This window comes from Penicillium hispanicum (genome assembly GCF_028827665.1).
Source record: "Penicillium hispanicum strain IBT 35686 chromosome Unknown utg000002l_segment0_segment0, whole genome shotgun sequence".
Classification (NCBI taxonomy): Eukaryota; Fungi; Ascomycota; class Eurotiomycetes; order Eurotiales; family Aspergillaceae; genus Penicillium; species Penicillium hispanicum.
The window spans coordinates 1734052-1751894 of NW_026623194.1; the positions used below are offsets into that span (position 1 = coordinate 1734052).

The 17843-nt window shown below is 54.4% G+C and overlaps 8 protein-coding genes across 8 annotated transcripts; 3 read left to right on the plus strand and 5 right to left on the minus strand.

Annotated features, from left to right (window-relative positions):
* Positions 1–2522: 2522 nt before the first annotated feature.
* N7459_002353 (uncharacterized protein) lies at positions 2523–3237 on the minus strand (the record flags this gene model as incomplete). The annotated part of the gene is made up of 2 exons (XM_056941538.1): positions 2523–2898; positions 2987–3237. 2 exons carry the CDS (start codon positions 3235–3237, stop codon positions 2523–2525), a joined length of 627 nt encoding a protein of 208 aa, XP_056803393.1.
* A 1667-nt stretch (positions 3238–4904) lies between these two features.
* On the plus strand, positions 4905–5857 carry N7459_002354 (putative short chain oxidoreductase/dehydrogenase; the record flags this gene model as incomplete). The annotated part of the gene is made up of 2 exons (XM_056941539.1): positions 4905–5379; positions 5478–5857. 2 exons carry the CDS (start codon positions 4905–4907, stop codon positions 5855–5857), a joined length of 855 nt encoding a protein of 284 aa, XP_056803394.1.
* A 244-nt stretch (positions 5858–6101) lies between these two features.
* On the minus strand, positions 6102–8100 carry N7459_002355 (oxidative DNA demethylase; the record flags this gene model as incomplete). Its single annotated transcript, XM_056941540.1, has 2 exons — positions 6102–7875; positions 7937–8100. The coding sequence occupies 2 exons, from the start codon at positions 8098–8100 to the stop codon at positions 6102–6104; spliced, it is 1938 nt and encodes a 645-aa protein (XP_056803395.1).
* A 732-nt stretch (positions 8101–8832) lies between these two features.
* On the plus strand, positions 8833–9642 carry N7459_002356 (uncharacterized protein; the record flags this gene model as incomplete). Its single annotated transcript, XM_056941541.1, has 1 exon — positions 8833–9642. The coding sequence occupies one exon, from the start codon at positions 8833–8835 to the stop codon at positions 9640–9642; it is 810 nt and encodes a 269-aa protein (XP_056803396.1).
* A 255-nt stretch (positions 9643–9897) lies between these two features.
* N7459_002357 (uncharacterized protein) lies at positions 9898–10293 on the minus strand (the record flags this gene model as incomplete). Its single annotated transcript, XM_056941542.1, has 2 exons — positions 9898–10160; positions 10218–10293. The coding sequence occupies 2 exons, from the start codon at positions 10291–10293 to the stop codon at positions 9898–9900; spliced, it is 339 nt and encodes a 112-aa protein (XP_056803397.1).
* A 2557-nt stretch (positions 10294–12850) lies between these two features.
* Positions 12851–14108, plus strand: N7459_002358 (glycoside hydrolase family 16 protein; the record flags this gene model as incomplete). The annotated part of the gene is made up of 3 exons (XM_056941543.1): positions 12851–13277; positions 13336–13723; positions 13814–14108. The coding sequence occupies 3 exons, from the start codon at positions 12851–12853 to the stop codon at positions 14106–14108; spliced, it is 1110 nt and encodes a 369-aa protein (XP_056803398.1).
* A 747-nt stretch (positions 14109–14855) lies between these two features.
* On the minus strand, positions 14856–15836 carry N7459_002359 (uncharacterized protein; the record flags this gene model as incomplete). The annotated part of the gene is made up of 2 exons (XM_056941544.1): positions 14856–14926; positions 15113–15836. 2 exons carry the CDS (start codon positions 15834–15836, stop codon positions 14856–14858), a joined length of 795 nt encoding a protein of 264 aa, XP_056803399.1.
* A 969-nt stretch (positions 15837–16805) lies between these two features.
* N7459_002360 (enoyl-CoA hydratase/isomerase family protein) lies at positions 16806–17693 on the minus strand (the record flags this gene model as incomplete). Its single annotated transcript, XM_056941545.1, has 2 exons — positions 16806–17307; positions 17374–17693. 2 exons carry the CDS (start codon positions 17691–17693, stop codon positions 16806–16808), a joined length of 822 nt encoding a protein of 273 aa, XP_056803400.1.
* Positions 17694–17843: the final 150 nt, after the last annotated feature.

Here is a 17843-nt window from a genome sequence, read left to right on the forward strand (position 1 = left end):
ACGAGGCCCAGCAAGGAGTGTGGATTCTCTTAGAGTTACATTGCCCTTGATGGAAGTGGTTTTTATTTATTCTTTTATTTCATATCATTTTCTTTTTTTTTTTTTTACTATTTCACATCATTTCGTTTTCTTTTCCTTTTTTGATTTCCAGTCGATGATGCTCCGATCCCCAGGGTTGCCAACCCAACCATCGGCGTGGCCACCCGCGCGCTATAATTATCCGGAATGGCTGCAGAACTGAAATTGGCAAATCTCTATGAAATCTTCCCACGCCTTTGGAAAATTTCCCTGAAGCAGATGGATCAAAAACCACCCGGGCCGTGCAACGCCTCGCCTGCAATGCTAGTTCCCGTCTTCCTAGGCCACGGCCGATCGTAGTCAACTCGATGATTTAGCTAGTTGTTATGACCTTGCCATTGACTTCAACTCCGGGAGATCCACCGCGTCCCCCCATTCTCTCCCACACATTCCCCAAGATCCGCCTCTCAGACTTCCCAATGCCGGCATGTCGAGTCCTAGCGGACGCAAGGAGCACACGGGTATCCTCAGATGGCTCGGTCACGTCCATTACATCATGACTACCGGAACGTGGTTGACTCGCTGTGCGACCGGTGGATATGAGTGGATGCAATGCGATGTCCTCTTTTCGGTTCCCAGGGAGTCGAGGCGATCACTTCCGTCGTGACGAGTGGAAAAGGAATCCACTAGATCCCATTTCAGTAAGATTGCTGAATTTCACGATTTTCACGTGGCAAATGGATCGCCCTAGAACCATGTAGAGACCAGTATGGCACAGTACACCATGAGAGTCGGGTACATTATGTAGTTGGTATACAACGCGGATACAGCGGGTGGAGGTCGTCAGGGATGTTAGAAGATAGAGTAGAGAGGGTCGCACGGAAAGCCGATGGAATCAACATTTAGCGTGAAGGAACGCACGCTAAACCCCCATGTTAGGACACATGGCAGCGCCGTGGGTCGTGGCCGCAGGTGTGGTCACCAAGACCTCATCGTTGTATGGCAGGCTCTGCCATTGTCGACGTACTCAGTACCTACCATTCTGCCACCCCTCTCACCTCGACTATACTCCTTCTCTACCTTGCTCCGGCTCGCTACCAACAACTTCCAACTTTCTCCGAACAACGACGCTCCCCTCACGCTTCACGTCCCACTGGCACAACGCCATCGCCAAGCCCCTTTTCCCCCCGTCCACACCGCGTGCGCAGTCCACGCTGCATCTCACGCTTCGCCCTCCGTGTTCCCCTCGGGAAGCTTGTGCTTCGATCGCAACGGTGACTGGGCCTGCTGCACCCGCCCGCCCTCCCACTCTGGCGCGAGGGTGATCGGCGTTCGCTGACCGTCTTCAGGGGAGGTGAGCGCAGACGCCACAGGGTGACCGGTCGACAGGTTCAAACATCGACACATCCACCGTCGCGGCTATCTTCCTCCCAGTCCCAGCCCAAACGGTGCCATCAGCAGTCCTGGCCTGGTGCAACCGCCGATTCACTTGGCGCGGAGGTTGATCCTGTAGCGTCGGTCGATTCTACCCGTTCTTGTCGCTCTAGGGCTTGCTGTCCGAGCTGCCGAACCGCGTCTTACTAGTGCGCTAGCCTATTCAGTTAATCGATTCGCATCTCCCGAGGCTTATGCTTGTCATGATACTAATATGCATCTCTCGGTGTATCGCTGCGCGCTGCCACCTCCAAGGTTCGATCGTATCGCTCTGTGATGACCCAACCCTCCATCTCCCGTGAATTCAATTCCAGCGCCACTCGCCCACTCGCCCCGTCGCTCCCTGAATCTCGCCCGTTGCCCGGGCGGATTGCAGCGTGGCTGGCTGGGCGTGAGTAGGGCCTGCCATCATTTCCGACGCCGTGCTCATCGACGAGCCGCCGTGGAGGCGACAGGGTCGCATCTCCCATCCACATGGATTTTATGTTTATTCAACCCCTTTTCGCCCCCAATCCACCCCCGCCCGTGCTGAAGCTGTTGAAGTATTTTACTGTACATGGATGTACATGTAGAGGGATACGATGTGGGCTACGGTCGCGTAGGCAGCAGGATAACCCTGCTTACACCAGTCCATCTTTATTCCCGATCTATACTGCAACAAGAAGTTGAGCTGAGCTCGCGTGTATACTCACGTTGATCGGGGCATTTCAGCTTGGGGGCCTATCTGCGTTCTGAGTTGCCGACTTGGTCGTAGTGCGAGCGTTACGATGGAATACATCCATGTACCTCTATGGTGCCTCTCGGAGCGAGTGTGGATTCCTCGCACTTCCTACTCCGTACTGCATGGTCCATCCCCCGTCACCGCGAGGCGCCCACGCGATAATTGACGGTAGTCAGGACGATAGTCCAAAGTACCATCTCCTACCGATCATCCCCTCAATGCCACATGGCCCCGTCGTAGCCTTGCAGAATGTTTTCTCACCGGCGATCGTCACCCGATCGACACGCGTCCATACCTCCTTGTCCCTTTTGACACGGTAGCAGTTTTCCATTCCGGGATTGCGCTGAGCTTATCGTGTGTCAAATGCCACCGCAACGCCCGATACAACTCTGCGACGGCGAGCGCCAACGGGTTTGGATGTCGCGAGACGAGTGGGTAGTGTGTGGAGGGATGCTTCAGCCTCAAGGGATGCGCATGGCATCGCACTGTGGGCTGTCCTACTGGCACAGACAGCTCGAGTTGGAGCCACGTCAATAGTACCCACGGAACCCAGTTCCAGCTCAGAACCCGAGTCCCCGAAGCGTGGCGATCGCTCGCGCGGCATTGCAATCGTGCTCCCGGGATATGCTTCGTGCCCTTGCGGCGTATCCCAATAGTCCGTCTCGACACGCGCGAGCGACCACGCCCTTGGGGGAGACACTGCGATCGCGCTCTCCACCGACGTCCTGTACTTGTGTCGTGCGGTGCACCGGCTGCAGCTATGGTCCCATCTCTCCCATCGCCCCGATGAAAGCCTCCCTGCACGCCGATCACCCCGGCCCTTCGTCCCCGAAGCTGGGGGAAGCATCGTCCGCGCTGCCGGATTGGTCGATCATTCCATGCTGCTCAAAACACATGCGCGCCGGGGTTCGTCCTCCCTTTCTCATGGCGCCCCCTTGCCCTGCGGAAGTGGAGCGCGGTGGAGTGCGAGTCCCCAGAACGCGGCGATAGTCCGCCCCTGTGTCCCTGGTGAGACCTGTGTAATGGGGAATTCGTTTTGCCTTCCTTTCGTTGAGTGTATACATGTACTAAGTGCTGGTGACTGTGGTTGAGGGCGTGGTTCGTGAAGGATCAACTCGCGTGTCCCACGTCCATCATCATCACCACTACTGAGCAGCTCCTGCAGCCTCGAGAATGCACCCACAGCGCCGGGCCCAACGCCGCCAGAAACATGTTTGAGCGGCCGCGGGGATGCTGGCGCGGCTTCCACGCCTCCCCCTTGTGGCCAGCACGCATGTCGCATGTCCGCATGTCGCACGTCGCATGTCTCATCTCATGGAGGCGTCTCCATGTGTCCCGCCCGGTATAGGTCCAGCGCCGTCCTTTGTGATCTCACAGCCGGGAGAATGCAAATGTCCCGACCGGCGGAAATGGGTGGCGTTCCCCGTCCAAGGGGCTCGGTGTCTGCTCTACATCCAATTATTGTCTGGATCCCCCGTCCCTGCGGTGCATGCAAAGCCCCCGGAACGTAGGAGCGGACTGCACTTACGTCGGTGGCGTGGGAGGTTCGTATGGATGTGGGGAGGTGTGTATTGACTCGGTCGCGACGCCTGCTGGCCATGTGGCTGTTTCAGGGTGCGCCGAGGCATTCATTCATTCGCATTGTGTGTGGATGTGTGGATGTATCCTCCGACGGATCCTTCTGTAGGATCTACACCGTATTGCCGCGCGACTCAGATAGGATGTTTCGAGTCTCGCGGTTTCAATTGCCGCCTGGCTCCTGAAGATTGGGTTGAATACGTAGTTTCTATTTTCAATCTTGTTTGGTGGTGCGGTTTTGTGCCCCTTCATTACGCGCTGTGGTGGAGTGGTCGGGGCGGTTTCGTGTGGCTGCCACGGCGACATATTGGGTAAGTTGGGCTGCAACACCGTTAGATATATCGAGTTTGTCGGGGTGCTGTTCCGTCTCTGCCATGGCGTCGCATTTTTCTGCCCAGATGGGATGACTAGGTGTTGATTCGATTTCCGGGTTGGCTTTCCCTCAGTGGAGATATATTTACTTGATAAGTGCCTCCGAATGCATCATTTCTAAATATATAGATGGTATGATCGATCTGATGTGTTTTGGATAGGTCACTTACCTGTACCTGTCCGATAGATAACACTGTATGTCATAATTTTGCACAGATCCTTGCTTTGCTCGTTACACTTGTTCGAGATCCTGACAACATCCTTTCTAGTAAACGGACTCCCAGCGAGATGTGCACCAACCGTGCTGCACATAAAGTAAATCAAGCTCGAATTGATTTAGTGGTGCACTCATTCTTATTGCAGACATGATTGGACTGCTGCTCTGGTGGATCAACAGTACCCTTGGTGGGTATCTGGCAGCCATATATGACCGGAATAGGCAATAAATATGTTATATCCACTCATCGTCCATTCTACGATTGTTGACACGCCTGCTTTTGACACTCAACAAACGGACTTAGTAAACTATCTCCGTTAAGGCCGATTTTTCGTTGCCTATCAAGCGAGAACCCCCACCGAGTTTTGGGTAATGCGACTACAGCAATTAAACTCCGCGCAAAGCGTCACCACCGGTATATTCCTACGGCGGCCTAGCGCAGGTATATAAGCGTGCCGAGTCTCTCCCTTCACCAGCGTGAAGCCCGCGCTCTGATCGGAACCAACCTGCAGAACGCCCGATCCATTACCCCGACATCTACGCCGACACCACCCACTACCCACCATGACGACAAAGACCTGGCTCATCACCGGCGCCTCGTCGGGCCTGGGCGCAGCATTCGCCGAGGTAGCCCTCCGCGCCGGCAACAAAGTCATCGCCACGGCCCGCAACCCCACCAAAGCAGCGCAGGAGTACCCCCAGATCGCAGAGCTCGGCGGGACCTGGGTGGAGCTGGACGTGACAGCCCACGACACGAGCAAGAGAGTCGAAGACGCTATCCGCGCCGCCGGCGGCGCGATCGACGTCGTCGTCAACAACGCCGGGTTCTCGCTACTCGGCTGCATCGAGGACATGAGCGAGGTGGAGGTCGAGGGCCAGTTCAACACGAACGTCTACGGGCCGGTGCGCGTGCTGAAGGGCGCGCTGCCGTTTATGCGCGCTCAGCGATCCGGCACCGTGGTCAATGTCAGTAGTATCGCCGGCCTGGACGGGCTGCCGTCGTGCGCGGTGTATGCGGGCTCGAAGTTTGCGCTGGAAGGTGAGTTGCAGCATCGTGTCTCTCGCTATTCGCCCGTTCGGCATGCATGCGAGATGATTCCGTCCGAGGTTGGACGAGCGGCTAACGTGCTCTCCTAGGTATGTCGGAGAGTCTTGCTAGAGAACTCGAGCCGTTTGGCATCCGCGTGCTCCTCGTCGAGCCGGGGCTGTTCCGGACCAAGTTCTTTTCTTCGTTCGTGGTGCCTGCGGCCGGACTGAACAAGGATTATATTGGCGGGCCCATTGATACGACGCTTCAGTTCTTCAAGACGGAGGATGGCACCCAGGAAGGCGATCCTTTGAAAGCGGGCCAGAGGATTCTGGACATCGTGACAAACACGGGCTTAGGGGCTGGCAAGGGGAAGTTGCTTCGAGTGCCGCTCGGTCCGGATTGCTACCGGCGCTTTGAGACGAAAATCGAGTCCTTGCAGGAGAACTTGGCGCAGATGAAGGAGATTGCGCATTCGACTAGCTATTGAGATTAACGGCGGGGGTTTGCGAATGCGGATGTCACGACATGAAACATAGAATGTAGATAGCAGGCAGGACCGCCTGGAATCACGATTGAAATGAAGATGGAGCTTGGGGAAGCCTGATCAAGGATGGGCTTGCTTTTGAACGTCGTTTCGTTTCTCATCAATTAATCGAGTTCGATACGGCGTGATATATCTACAAACTTTTGAAACAGCTGTGCAACATGCTGAAATGCTTTCATCCTTCATTCTACTCCTCGTCCTCCTCATCCTCATCATCTTCGTCAAACTCCACGCCAATGTCGGCGGTGATATCCCACCGGTCACCCTTGGCGGCAGCACTCACGTACTTGACGAACTTGAGGGTGCCACTATCGCGGAGCACGATGCTGAGGCGGTTCCATCCAGCTTGTGCACTGAACAGAATGCCATCATCCTCATCCGCACCCGCAGATCGGTAGATGGCAGGGTCCGCCTTGGCTTTCTTCGGCTTCAGCACCTGGTCGGCGTTGTCTTCGTCTTCCTCCTCTTCTTCTTCCTCGTCGCCGGCCATATAGATCTCGTAGCCACCCACGGATGGGTGCTCGGCAGATTGGTCTTCGGCCTGCTCCTTGGGCTTCGATGAAGATGCCTGGCCCTCGCCATTTCCGTCGTTCCCTTCCTCACCCTCCTCCTCCTCCTCGTCTTCTTGCTTCTCCCAGCCAATGGTGGGAGTAAGTCCAAGCGTGAACTCGAGCCGTGGTTCTTCACCATCGTATCCGCTAGCCAGAGTGTAGTCTGCACCCCGACGGAAGCGCCGGGCAAGGAAATTGTGACTAGTGAGGTGGTCAACACCCGTGATGAGTGCAAGCCATTTCCGGAAAGCCTGCGACGGGAAGACAACATTCAATAGCTCTTTGATGGGGTTTGCGGCGTCACCAGGAGAGGTCTGCTGGTACAGGTAGCGATGCTTATGCGGCGGCCGAGCTACCGTCCACTCGGTTTCTGTCTGAATCTGCCCCGACGAGTTGGGCAGACCCTGTCGCTCTTGCTCCTCAATGTACGCACTCACACGAGAAGCAAACTTCTCATTGAGGAAACGCTCAAGACTGAGCGATGACTCGTTCGAGAACGCCTCCGACATCTCCTCCGCGATGTCGGGGGTCAGGTATGAGGGCGCGAGGTACTGAACCAAAAACTCGAGGTCGGTCTCGTTGAACTCGTTGCCGTCGTTCTGTTCTTCCATCTTGCCCTTGCCCTTGCCCTGCACCTCCTCCTCCTCCCACGGGATCGGTTGCGGCTGAGGCAGGTCGTAAATGTCCCCGCGGCCCTGGAGCTGCGCAAGACTGCTGCGCTCAGCGAGCTTCTCTTCCAATCCTTCCTCATACCCGTCCTCGCCTTCTTGCGGAATGTGGAACCAGCCGCTGATGGCCATGCGCACCCGTTTCTTGGACTTGTCCTCACCCTCGCGGTAATGATACACTTCTTCGACATCGTGGAAACTCTCTCCGGGCTGGACGGTGAAGAAGCTCAACTGGTTGAAGGCAGGCGGGATGGAGAGACTGTAGTCTGGGCTGGGGATCTTGACATCCTCGCCCTTGGCGTCCTTCTCGGTCGTGGTCGGGTAAAGACGCAGCGCGCCACCCCACTCGGCCTGCCATGGGGTATCGGGGTCGGTCAGGTAGAGGATGTAGCTGACACGTCGGCTGCCAATGACGTCGTCGTGGCACAGCAGGTGGCACCCCTCCGTGTAGATGTTAATGGCCATGTCGGTCTTGCGGCCGCTCAGCTTTCCGGAGCCGGTGACGGAGGACAAGTACTCGCGGAACCGCGCCGAGTACATGGCGTCGCGGAGTTTGAGTAATGACGGTAGCTTAGACAGTGACGAGTCATCCAGACCGTCCAGGTTGGCGAGATCACCCGACTGGAAGATCTTGTAGATATCGGTTTCCTTCTCGGTGAAAGACAGGTGCTCTTGGATCTCATCTCGGACGGATCGCAGTAGAGAGGGTTCAATTAAGGGGCAGATGACACCGTGGAGGTATCTAAAAGAGTCCTTGTATCAGCGTGGATCAATTGGAGTCCATGCGAGAGTGCAAGACATACGGAGTCGACTTGGTGTATGCATCGGTGTACTTCTGTTGCTCCGCAGCATCGAAAAGGCCGTCGCGAAAGCGCGCCGTAGCTTCCTCGCTGGAGAGAACGCGCTTTTTGGACTCGGGAGGTCCATTGGCATCCAGTGAGCCTCTTTCCTCAGTCTTGCGCTTCATTTTGGCGTGCTGGAGGAGTGGTGGAAGGCAGCCAGTCTGGTGGTCTGATCATAATTTTCCTGGGCGGTGAGCCCGTCAACTGGGCGGTCAACCGCCTCATCCTGGATGCTTTCAAGGTTCTCTTTGCGACGACCCGACTCTGTTGCTTGTCAATGCCCAACGCTCTTCAGGGAGAGCGCTGGTAGATTCTCTTGAGGTGACTCAATCAAAGTGGACCCGATGGTCCTCTCAGGATCCAGATCGTGTACCTGACAAGGTACATTGCGCGTGGCATCTCTGCTGGCCAGAGATCCCTGCGCCATTCACCCAGACCGATTCTCCTGCAATTTCCGTAAAGGAGAGAGTTCTGGGGTGCTTATATTGCCACCATTGAACCACACCCTTTCTGCAGCTGGTGTTGCCTCTGAAACAGAGCCTTGATTGTGCCTTGCCGCCTCGCCAGTCATCCAGTGAATTCTCAGACACACACCGAGGACTTATTCACAGCTGTTGTGAATATTCAACTGGGCCATCTGACCGAGATTTGTTCACTGTAAAGTCCTTCATCTCGAAGCTACAAATACAGCGCCACAGCCCCAGATTGAATTGATTCTGCCTATCGATAATCGCGTTGTCGTCACTTCCCGCCGGTCCAGAACCAGTGGACCGCAGCCTTCGATTTCCAATCTTCACTTTGTTCCGCCAACGCCTGAAAGTTGCAACGGAGTTGCAGGCTTCTTTCCTCCTCCAACCATGCAGTCCACGCCAGCTTCTGTATCTACTTCCGCGCCAACGCCGCAGGAGAAGACAGCTGAGGCTCTGATCGAGCAAGATCGACCAGGCACCCCACCCTGCCCACCTTACTCCCCGTTGACGCCGGTGTTTGCCCATCTTGACCCGGTCGCTGCGGGCGAGGCAACTATCATACCGCCACCCTTGTCACCCTCACCCACCACACGGACTCTACCCCATCTCACCTCTGCATACCAGCCGCCACCTCCCCCAACAGTCCCGCCCGTCTTTAAGCCGCCACCTCCGCCCGTGTCCATCTCCGAGAGCGAAAATCCCGATGCGATCGCGCTCCGCTCCGCCATATCCATTTTGCAGTTGCAGAAACAGCAAAGCTTGCGCGACATCAAGTCACTCGAGCGCATGAAAGAGGCTGCCGCAACGGACCCCGAGGGCTTTGCGCGCGACTTGGCTGCGGGTCGCTTGAAGACCGAAGACCGCGGGACCGTGATTCAGTTTTCTGACGATGGCCCAATGGACACTGATGAAGAAGATGAGAAAGAGGGCGCTAAACCGGCAGACGAAATGACCTCTACATCAGCTTTCGGCCACATCCCCCCACCACAAAATGTCGTGCGCATGCCTCCAATCAACTGGGCAAAATACCAGGTGATTGGAGAGCCTCTAGATCGTATGCACCAGGAACAGTTACGTCTACCGCATCCCGGGCAACCAGCGCAAGAATACATGCTGGCCTCGCCCTATCGCCCACTGGTCGACCAGTTAGAAACGCCCACTCGGCTAGGCCGGCCTAGCAAGACCAAGAAGACATGATTGTGAACAGCGTGAATCCAGAGTTTTCCTTTGATGCCAGCGCTATCATACCTGACGATGTGATGTATTTTATGTGAAACCAGTTGTTAGAATCCTCCCGATAAATCACTCGATATCGATTTTCTGCATTGTATGTATACGGAGAGACCCAATGCTACATTTGTATAGATCATATTCAGATGGATCCAAGCATCGCTGAATTGATAGTTCTAAATGAATGTGTTCCGAATACTCTCGTCGTGCTTATCCTGCGCATCAATTCTTCCAGATGTCACTGCTCTCTCCAGCACCACTTCCTCCACCGAAACCACCGCCGAATCCCTCTCCTCCACCAAGACCTGCGCCCTCGCCAGCACCACCACCACCGCCGCCACCGCCGCCGCCGCCGCCACCTCCCGAACCACCGCCAGAACCGCCGCCAGCACCGAAGCCACCCCCAGCACCGGCGCCAATGCCAATGCCAATACCACCTCCGCCACCTTCTCCACCGCCGATGCCGCCTGCAGATGCTTCAGAAACTATCATGCTCAGTCAGAGACTTATCATGTCGAGACTTGGGGTGGGATATCACGAACTCGCTTCATTGGCAACGGGGACTGCAATCGCAGCACTGCCCAGAGCCAGGAGGGCAAACAGATAGTTGAGCCGCATGGTGAATTTGGCAGATCTATGTCAATTGCGAGGTTCACTCTGTCAGTCGCTCATCGGCTCACACGCACGAAGGGGCCCAACTACAGCCAGATCATACCAATTGATTTCTTTTTAAGATCGAGATTGGACTTCACGCTGGAAGAACTGTGATGACTGCGGATCTGAGACCCAAAACTCGAGGTATTGCCCCCATTTTATACCTTTGGTATGTGCTGTATAGACCTCCTCTGGCCAACCGATATGTCTGGCCTCAGCTCCTGATCTCGGCGGATATGTTCGATAGATTCGGAGATGTAGCGGATGGTCCAGTCAGATCGTGCCTCCGAGAGTCAGCATTCGAATTCCGTCGCAGGACTTCCCTGTTGAACTGGGCATATTGCTTTTTGTCCAGTAGGGGGAGACCAGGCCGAACAGGAATGCAACCTGTGGTGCGCGTGCATTCATCTCTACAACGGCACAGGACCGCGTGGAGCACGGAGCGTGGCATCGCGAGATGGACGTGCATTTGGCGATCATTGCTTGGCGATGGCCGAGATCCTTCGATTCTGGTTCTTGTCCGTTGGCATCTCAGGTACCCATCGTCTCTCGTTTTCAGCTGCCGGTTTGAGCCTGGAGATGAAGCGGATGAAAGAATTGAGGCCTTGTTGCAAGCGGCAGGAAACTTCCTCGTTGTCTTCTCAACCGAGTCTCCGACTCTTCCAGCCGACGTATTACTTCTCTTGCAGTGTGATTGCATGCTGGCATATGTCCTCGAATCTCGAACATGTGCGACGAGACTTAGCTTACGTCGAGCCTGACTAAGGGGGCAATTGTCTCTTTCTTTGAAACCAGTCTGGCAGCTTTGGCTCCCGCTAAGCCCAAGCTCCTCGAAGTCCGAGGACGTAAGCGCTTCGCGGTGCGCCGGCATCGACTCGGGCTGTATGAATGCCGTCGAGTGCGGGCGCAATCTGAGACGCACTTGGGTGTTGATAGGAGCTGGCATTGACGGATAGCTGCTTTGACGCTGGTATCTGAGCAACCTGACCTGTTCCTGCCATGCTCACTTGCCATTCTACCACATCCGTTGATACTGGTTCTGAAAATGTCGGGTCTCGGAAATGAGGCCATGGACTCGCAGATCGCGGTCTGGCTAGAGCGAAGAATGCATGCCCGGTTTAAGACAGCTCATACGCGGCTGCTTATGAACCATGTCACATCGGAACTGCACCCGGGCCTATAGTCATCTTAGCTTCGGCTGGCTTACCGAGGCACCTAAGTGAACCTTGCATCTTGGGCTTGCATCTTTTTCCAGGGCTGCTTTAGACTGGAGTATGTGGCTTACGTTGATTTCTGAGCTGTCTTACTATCTGTCCGTCTCAACCTAGGCACAGGCTATTCATGGTCTACCATTGGGCTGTATTTGAATATTTTTCTGTCCTTCCCAGTGCACGGAAAGCCGAGTATAGAAGAAAGGCATCGAAGAGTTGAGGAATGAACAGAACAATGCACGGCTGCATTGGAATAGTATTCTCATCAATTGCCCTGGACAACTGGACTAGGTTGGGCGAAAGAGGAAAAGCGCTCAAATCTGACAACGCACTTGATGAGGACTCGATGATATCGCATGTATACAAAGCGCTCTATAGAGGCCTTGTCCATGTCCGCATACAATCCCCGCCCACGCCTCTGTGATACATTCTTAATCACGTCAGTGATGATCAGTGATGACGATGCAGATTCTGAGCGCGATCGTGATCATGCACCCAGCGGGCAAGACCAAGTTCGCCCATCAGTGGCAGTGATATAGTGATGAGTATATATCAGAGTCCTGGGCTGAGCTGGATGAGCTGAACACCGGAATTGTCTCTGAATCACCCTTGATTATCTTGACACCACGTCGACTTACAGTATCACGCCAGCACACCAATGGGGGGCATATCTGGGATTTAGGGCTATCAAACCCGCTGAGTCAGGTCGATGGTGGAGACGAGGCTGAATTGAACCGAAACTAGCGCGTCGAGAGCACACGTATCCTCAACTAGCTTGATCGAGTCGAATCAACCGTCGCTTAGTCGATTGACCTTAAATCTACCTCCACCGACCACCAAATCTTGGAAACGGAAGAGCGAGAGGCGGCTGTCAACCCGGGATTTACCCAAGACCGGCGGTTGGGAATGTTCCCCCAAAGGGCCCGAAGAGCTGAGTGGAGGCGCATTGGGGTGGAGTATATAAAATGGCGTGCGCTACAAAGCCTGACGGTGGTGTATACGTCAACCGGCTCTAATTTTAGCCCTTTAGCCTCGCTTGTCGACGCTTGAGCTTCGCATCTGCCACCACGAACTATCATAAACTCCACTGTGAGCTCCACCATGAAGCCCCCATGAACTAGAATAGCTAAGACAATCATATTATCAAATGTGCATGCGGGTTCCTGAAACCCACTTATTGTTCTCTCCTTTTCTTGGCCCCGTCATCCTTTTTTTCCCCTTCCATCCTCCTGATAGAAGCCGGGACCGATGCCCGGTGGCGTTCGACTCGTTTGGAGCTCACCACGACCTTGTCCGCTCGTCCAGTCGTGATGGCCTTCTTCCGGCTTTCTCTGCTTTTCTCGCTCCTCGCCCTACTTGGAAATGTATGGGCCGAGTCGTCCGAAACGTCCTGCAATCCGCTCACCAACAGCTCCTGCCCGGCCGATCCCGCTCTCGGCACCGAGCATACATGGCTTTTCAACACCACTCTCGACAAGAAGCTATGGACGATGAAGACTGGCAAGATTGACTACACCTCGACCGGTGCGGAATTTGCCATCCGATCCAAGAAGGCGTCCACGCTCTTGGAGTCGAATTTCTACATCTTCTTCGGCGTCATGGAGGTCCACGCCAAAATGGCCAAGGGCGCCGGCATCATCAGCAGTGTGATTCTCCAGTCCGACGATCTCGACGAGATTGACTGGGAATGGGTTGGATATAACACCAGCGAGGTCCAGAGCGACTTCTTTGGCAAAGGTCGGTGCGAAACGAGACGACGCTTTTTGGGACTCGATATACTGACCTCGATCCGCAGGAAACACTACCACTGATAATCGCGGTGCCATGCATGCTGTCTCCAACGCCGACACAGAGTACCACAACTACACCTCCTACTGGGACAAGGATCGCCTGGAATGGTGGATCGACGGCGATCTCCGACGGACCGTGAACTACTCCGAGTCATTGACCCTCTATGGCAAGAACTATCCCCAGACGCCCTGCAAAGTCAAGGTTAGCAACTGGCCCGTCGGCGTCGATGGACAGTCGAAAGGAAATATCGAATGGGGTGGCGGAATGGTGGATTGGGACGATCTGCCCTTTATCATGAGCGTTTCCCAGCTTCGTGTACAGGATTTCCACAGTGGAAAGGAGTATCAGTACCAGGGCACCACTGGCACTTATGACAGCATCAATGTGGTCAGGTGAGTTTCTGGATCTCATTCCTAGGAATACCGAGACCGCCGAGTTCTTGCTTCGGTGGTTCTTTTCGACTCGTCTAACTGATTCTCCAGTGGGAACTCCACCGCATTAAACGAGCTCAACAAGCCCAAAGCGAAGAGCGCGTCCGAGAAATGGGATGATCTGGGCAAAGGCGCCCACATTGGTGTCTACATCGGCGCAGTGGTTGCCGGCTTATTGGCCGCAGGTGCAATTGCGTTTTGGTGTCTTCGACAGCGCCGACAGGGTCGCCTCCAGCGGGCGCTGAACGACAAGAGCGGCCAGGAACTGCAGGCCATGGATACCGAGTACAAGTCGGAATGGAGGCAGAGCCAGTGGGGTACGCTGAGCTACCAGAAAGTCCAATAAAAGTCGAATCCGGATTCCTGCTGGCTCAGAAAATGGTAGCTCGCAGTACTGGAAATGCATGTTAGGAGTTGCGTGGGCGTGTCGACCCATCTCAAATCCCGAGCCTGGAGACTCGTCGGGTCATGGACTGCATCAGCAGTCATGCATGATAATATAATGTCCAATTCTTATAATCGAGCTTGACAGCCATATCTGAAGCTGTGTATATAACAGGATTGCTCCACGAGCGGTATGATGCTGACTGGGACTGGATCTCTTCTCAGCCCACGAACGGCTCGGTTCTACTATTTAATTCTCATACATCTTGAAGATTGGCAGCTCATCATTCCACGTATTTGCCCTATTCATGGTGCACTGCGAGGTGTACCAGTTCACTCATAAACTCCGCAGCAAATCGACCTTCGGCACATCAGGATGGGATGTAGCTCTGGTGATGTTGGTAACGACTCGAGGAACGTTGCCAATTACTCGACCAGGCGCAGACTTATCCATACATGGATCTACCGGAGTTGATGTGCCGGTCAATCGGTCCGAATGCTCACGATTGAAAATAGGAAATGCAGCGCGGTCCTCTACTGAGCTTGATTGAATGTGATATTGCTCTCTTATTTCGCATTGTCGCGTCTAGCTAACGGGGCTGTGTCAGCTATCCATAAACGCCGTCGGCGTCTCCGGAAGCAAGTATAGTCGAAGCGAGGACAACAGGCCGTCTTGCATCCAAGCAAAGTTCCAGGGTTTAGTGTTCATTTAGTTCGGGCCTTCTTCCGACGACGCGAGGGATTGGCGGGTCGAATGGATAACCTCAACATGCGGCGTCGCTGGTTGCGGTGGTCAATACCTGGATAGAATCTGTCCGAGAGAACAGAGGCGCGGGACGTAACTTACATCGAAACTGGCCGAAAGAGCATGGATCTCGTGCTCAGATATCAACTTCCTGCAATGACCTGTCGGGGTTCCTAGCCAACTGGAGAAATGGAAATCCCCTGTATACGGGGCGCCCGTACAAAGCCGAATTGCGTGAATCGCGGAATCGTCCAGATATACTTCAAACCCTTTGATGTGGAAGGAAGGTTCGACATCTACAAAGAGTTGCTTGCCTGGAATTCGATATCCAAGGGTTCTGTCCGCCTGCAGACCGTTTCTAACAAGGTCGATGCCTGCAATGTAGGTTTTATCCTTCTCCTGGAGAATGGACACCCCGAGCTTGACCACGGCCTTGTCTATTAAGACGGTCTGCGAAAGTGCTTTTTCCTTGACACACTGGCCGGGCCTGGTGTTCATGGAATGTATACCGTGCTTGATTGCCGCGACGACGGTCTGCCACTGAAGCTTTCTGACTTGACACCATTCTCCCCATGAAAGGGACACCTTCGGCGGCTTGGTCATCACGTACATATCCTGGAACCATTTTGCTTTGGTCCAGAGCGTGTATCTCACTCGAAGCCGTTTCCAGTTTGCAGCCCTCCGGGTTATACGATACAGACTGCGCCAGTCTCGTGGCTGGCCTGACGGAAGGCTCTGATCGCCCTCTGTCAGATAGCTGAGAAAACCACGATCGCCATTCATATAGAATCTTGTTTTCCAGAAGGACTGGCTATCCCACAATGACACGGCTGCTCGCGAGGCCAGACGGAGACTGAGATAATCCTTGGTCGAAATACGCTTTGCAACTTCGTGTAGTAGTTCCAGTGGTAAAAGCTGGAACAAATCACTTGCGTTCTCTCTCATTGGAAGACACGGCTTTACAGTCTGCGTTGTGCGTGGCAGACGAGCACCCGAAAGCAGACGTTGAAAGCTTGGGGGACACCATGGATCCCCATGTACCTGGCCGAACTGATTTACTAAAGAATGGGGGTTGGTTAGTTCTGGAGGCCAAGAATAGTACCAATTGCATTGTCAGAGCAGACGCACACCCCCAACACTCCCATTCATTCCTTTGAAGAGACCATGGAATATTGCCAAATATCTCAAAAAGTCTTTCCAGGTCCAGATCTTCGTTGCCCAGTGGATTCACCAGAGTTTCCCAGCAGTCAGCATGAAACAGAAAGGCGGCTGCTGGGCTCTTCCATGCCCAACGGGTCACATCTTGCGCAAGGTTTGTGATCGGATCATGCAACCCTTTATTCCACGGACGAGTCCAGTCAGATGCCGGGAACTTCGATAAGTGAACTTGTTGGTTGGTGAGGTATACTTTCTCAAAACTCCCGGTCAGAAACAGTTGCATCCTGGGAGGTTTTACTCACTGGCAACCCAGTCGACCAACGGACTTCCCCTTCTTTCGAAGGAGAGGTGGCATAACAGACACCGGTCCCCGCAAGTCATAATCTGAAGGAGTCTCTCGAAAGAAGATCCAGTTATCTCTCCACTGAGATGGAGGGAATGAAAAGAAGGAAAGACCTCCGGTCTGCGGAAGAGAAGAAAAACAGTGAAAACAAGCGACGTTGGAATGACCCAGTTGGGCTTCGATCCGTGTTATACTCCCGATGTTCGCGATTTCCTCAGCTCGAACCTTGGTGGAATGGTCACAATTGCATCAGTCTGGACCCAAGGACAGGAAGGAGGAATCAAAGAATGAAAAGTCAAATATCGACATTTCTTACTTCATTTCCTTCGCGGGCGGAGCTGGAATAAAGAGGTGCAGCTGTCACTATATGTACACCCAGGCACTACATCTAAATATCTTTAACCAGGATCATCTCAGAGCTTTGGCTTGCTCTTTCCCTCGAATTCTTCTACAGCCCGCAGTCCTTCCTCTCGCAAGCCTTGGTTTCCCTCCTCAATCTTCCCCCTCCAAGCCACATTCCCTGCGTGGTCGTCCAGACTATTTAGCACCCGGGAATACATTTCCTCTTTCATGGTGCCATAGATGCCCGTCGCTGCCTTGTTCAGCAGCTTCCGGTCCTGAATCAAAGCGATGGTCTCGTCCAGTCCACCGACCGCATCCACAATCCCAGCTTGCAGCGCGTCCTTGCCGCCGAATCGACGCGCTTCCAAGATTACATTCCGGAAGGTGGTCGGCGGCAACTTCTCGCGGAAAATGGCCATCATGGGCGTTTGAAGCGGAACACCGAACTCGAGTTCATTGACACACAGGAATCCCTTTTCTGCGTTTTGTACCCGGTAGTCGTGGTACATGGCAAGCATGAAGCCGCCCGCAAAGGCGTGGCCATTGAGCAGACACACGGTTGGCATGGGATATCTAAGTCAAGGGTCAGTCTGGACTTCGATCTAGGCTGGGACGATGGAACGGGGTCGTAACACGTACGTCAGGAAGCGCCTGAATAACCGCCACAGCCAGTGCTCCAGGAATCCCTCGTGGCTCAGGGCGACATCCAGATCCAGGCCATTCGAGTAGAACTTGGCGATTCCACTGGTCGTGACCACGACACCCTTGGGATAGCGGTGCTCGACGATGTCCAGTGCCAGGATCAACGCATCAATGAAAGCCGGCGTCAATCGGTTGTCTTTGGGCAAGGTGAATGTCAGCAGATAGATATTCTGCTGCTCTTGATTCTGGTCTGCGGTGGGCGTGGTGCACACGATGGAGCCACCGGTCGAGGAAATTGGCACGGTGAAGAGAGCCATGATCGGCAGTGTCAAAGCTTCGCTTCCTCAGCTCCAGATCTTGAGGAAAGATGCTTTCCCCACGACTGTTGAGCATGAGGTTGAGTCTCGGTCGTCGGATGCGATAGTAAGAGCTCCGCGGCATCACATGCCAGCCCTGGAGGCCGAGCG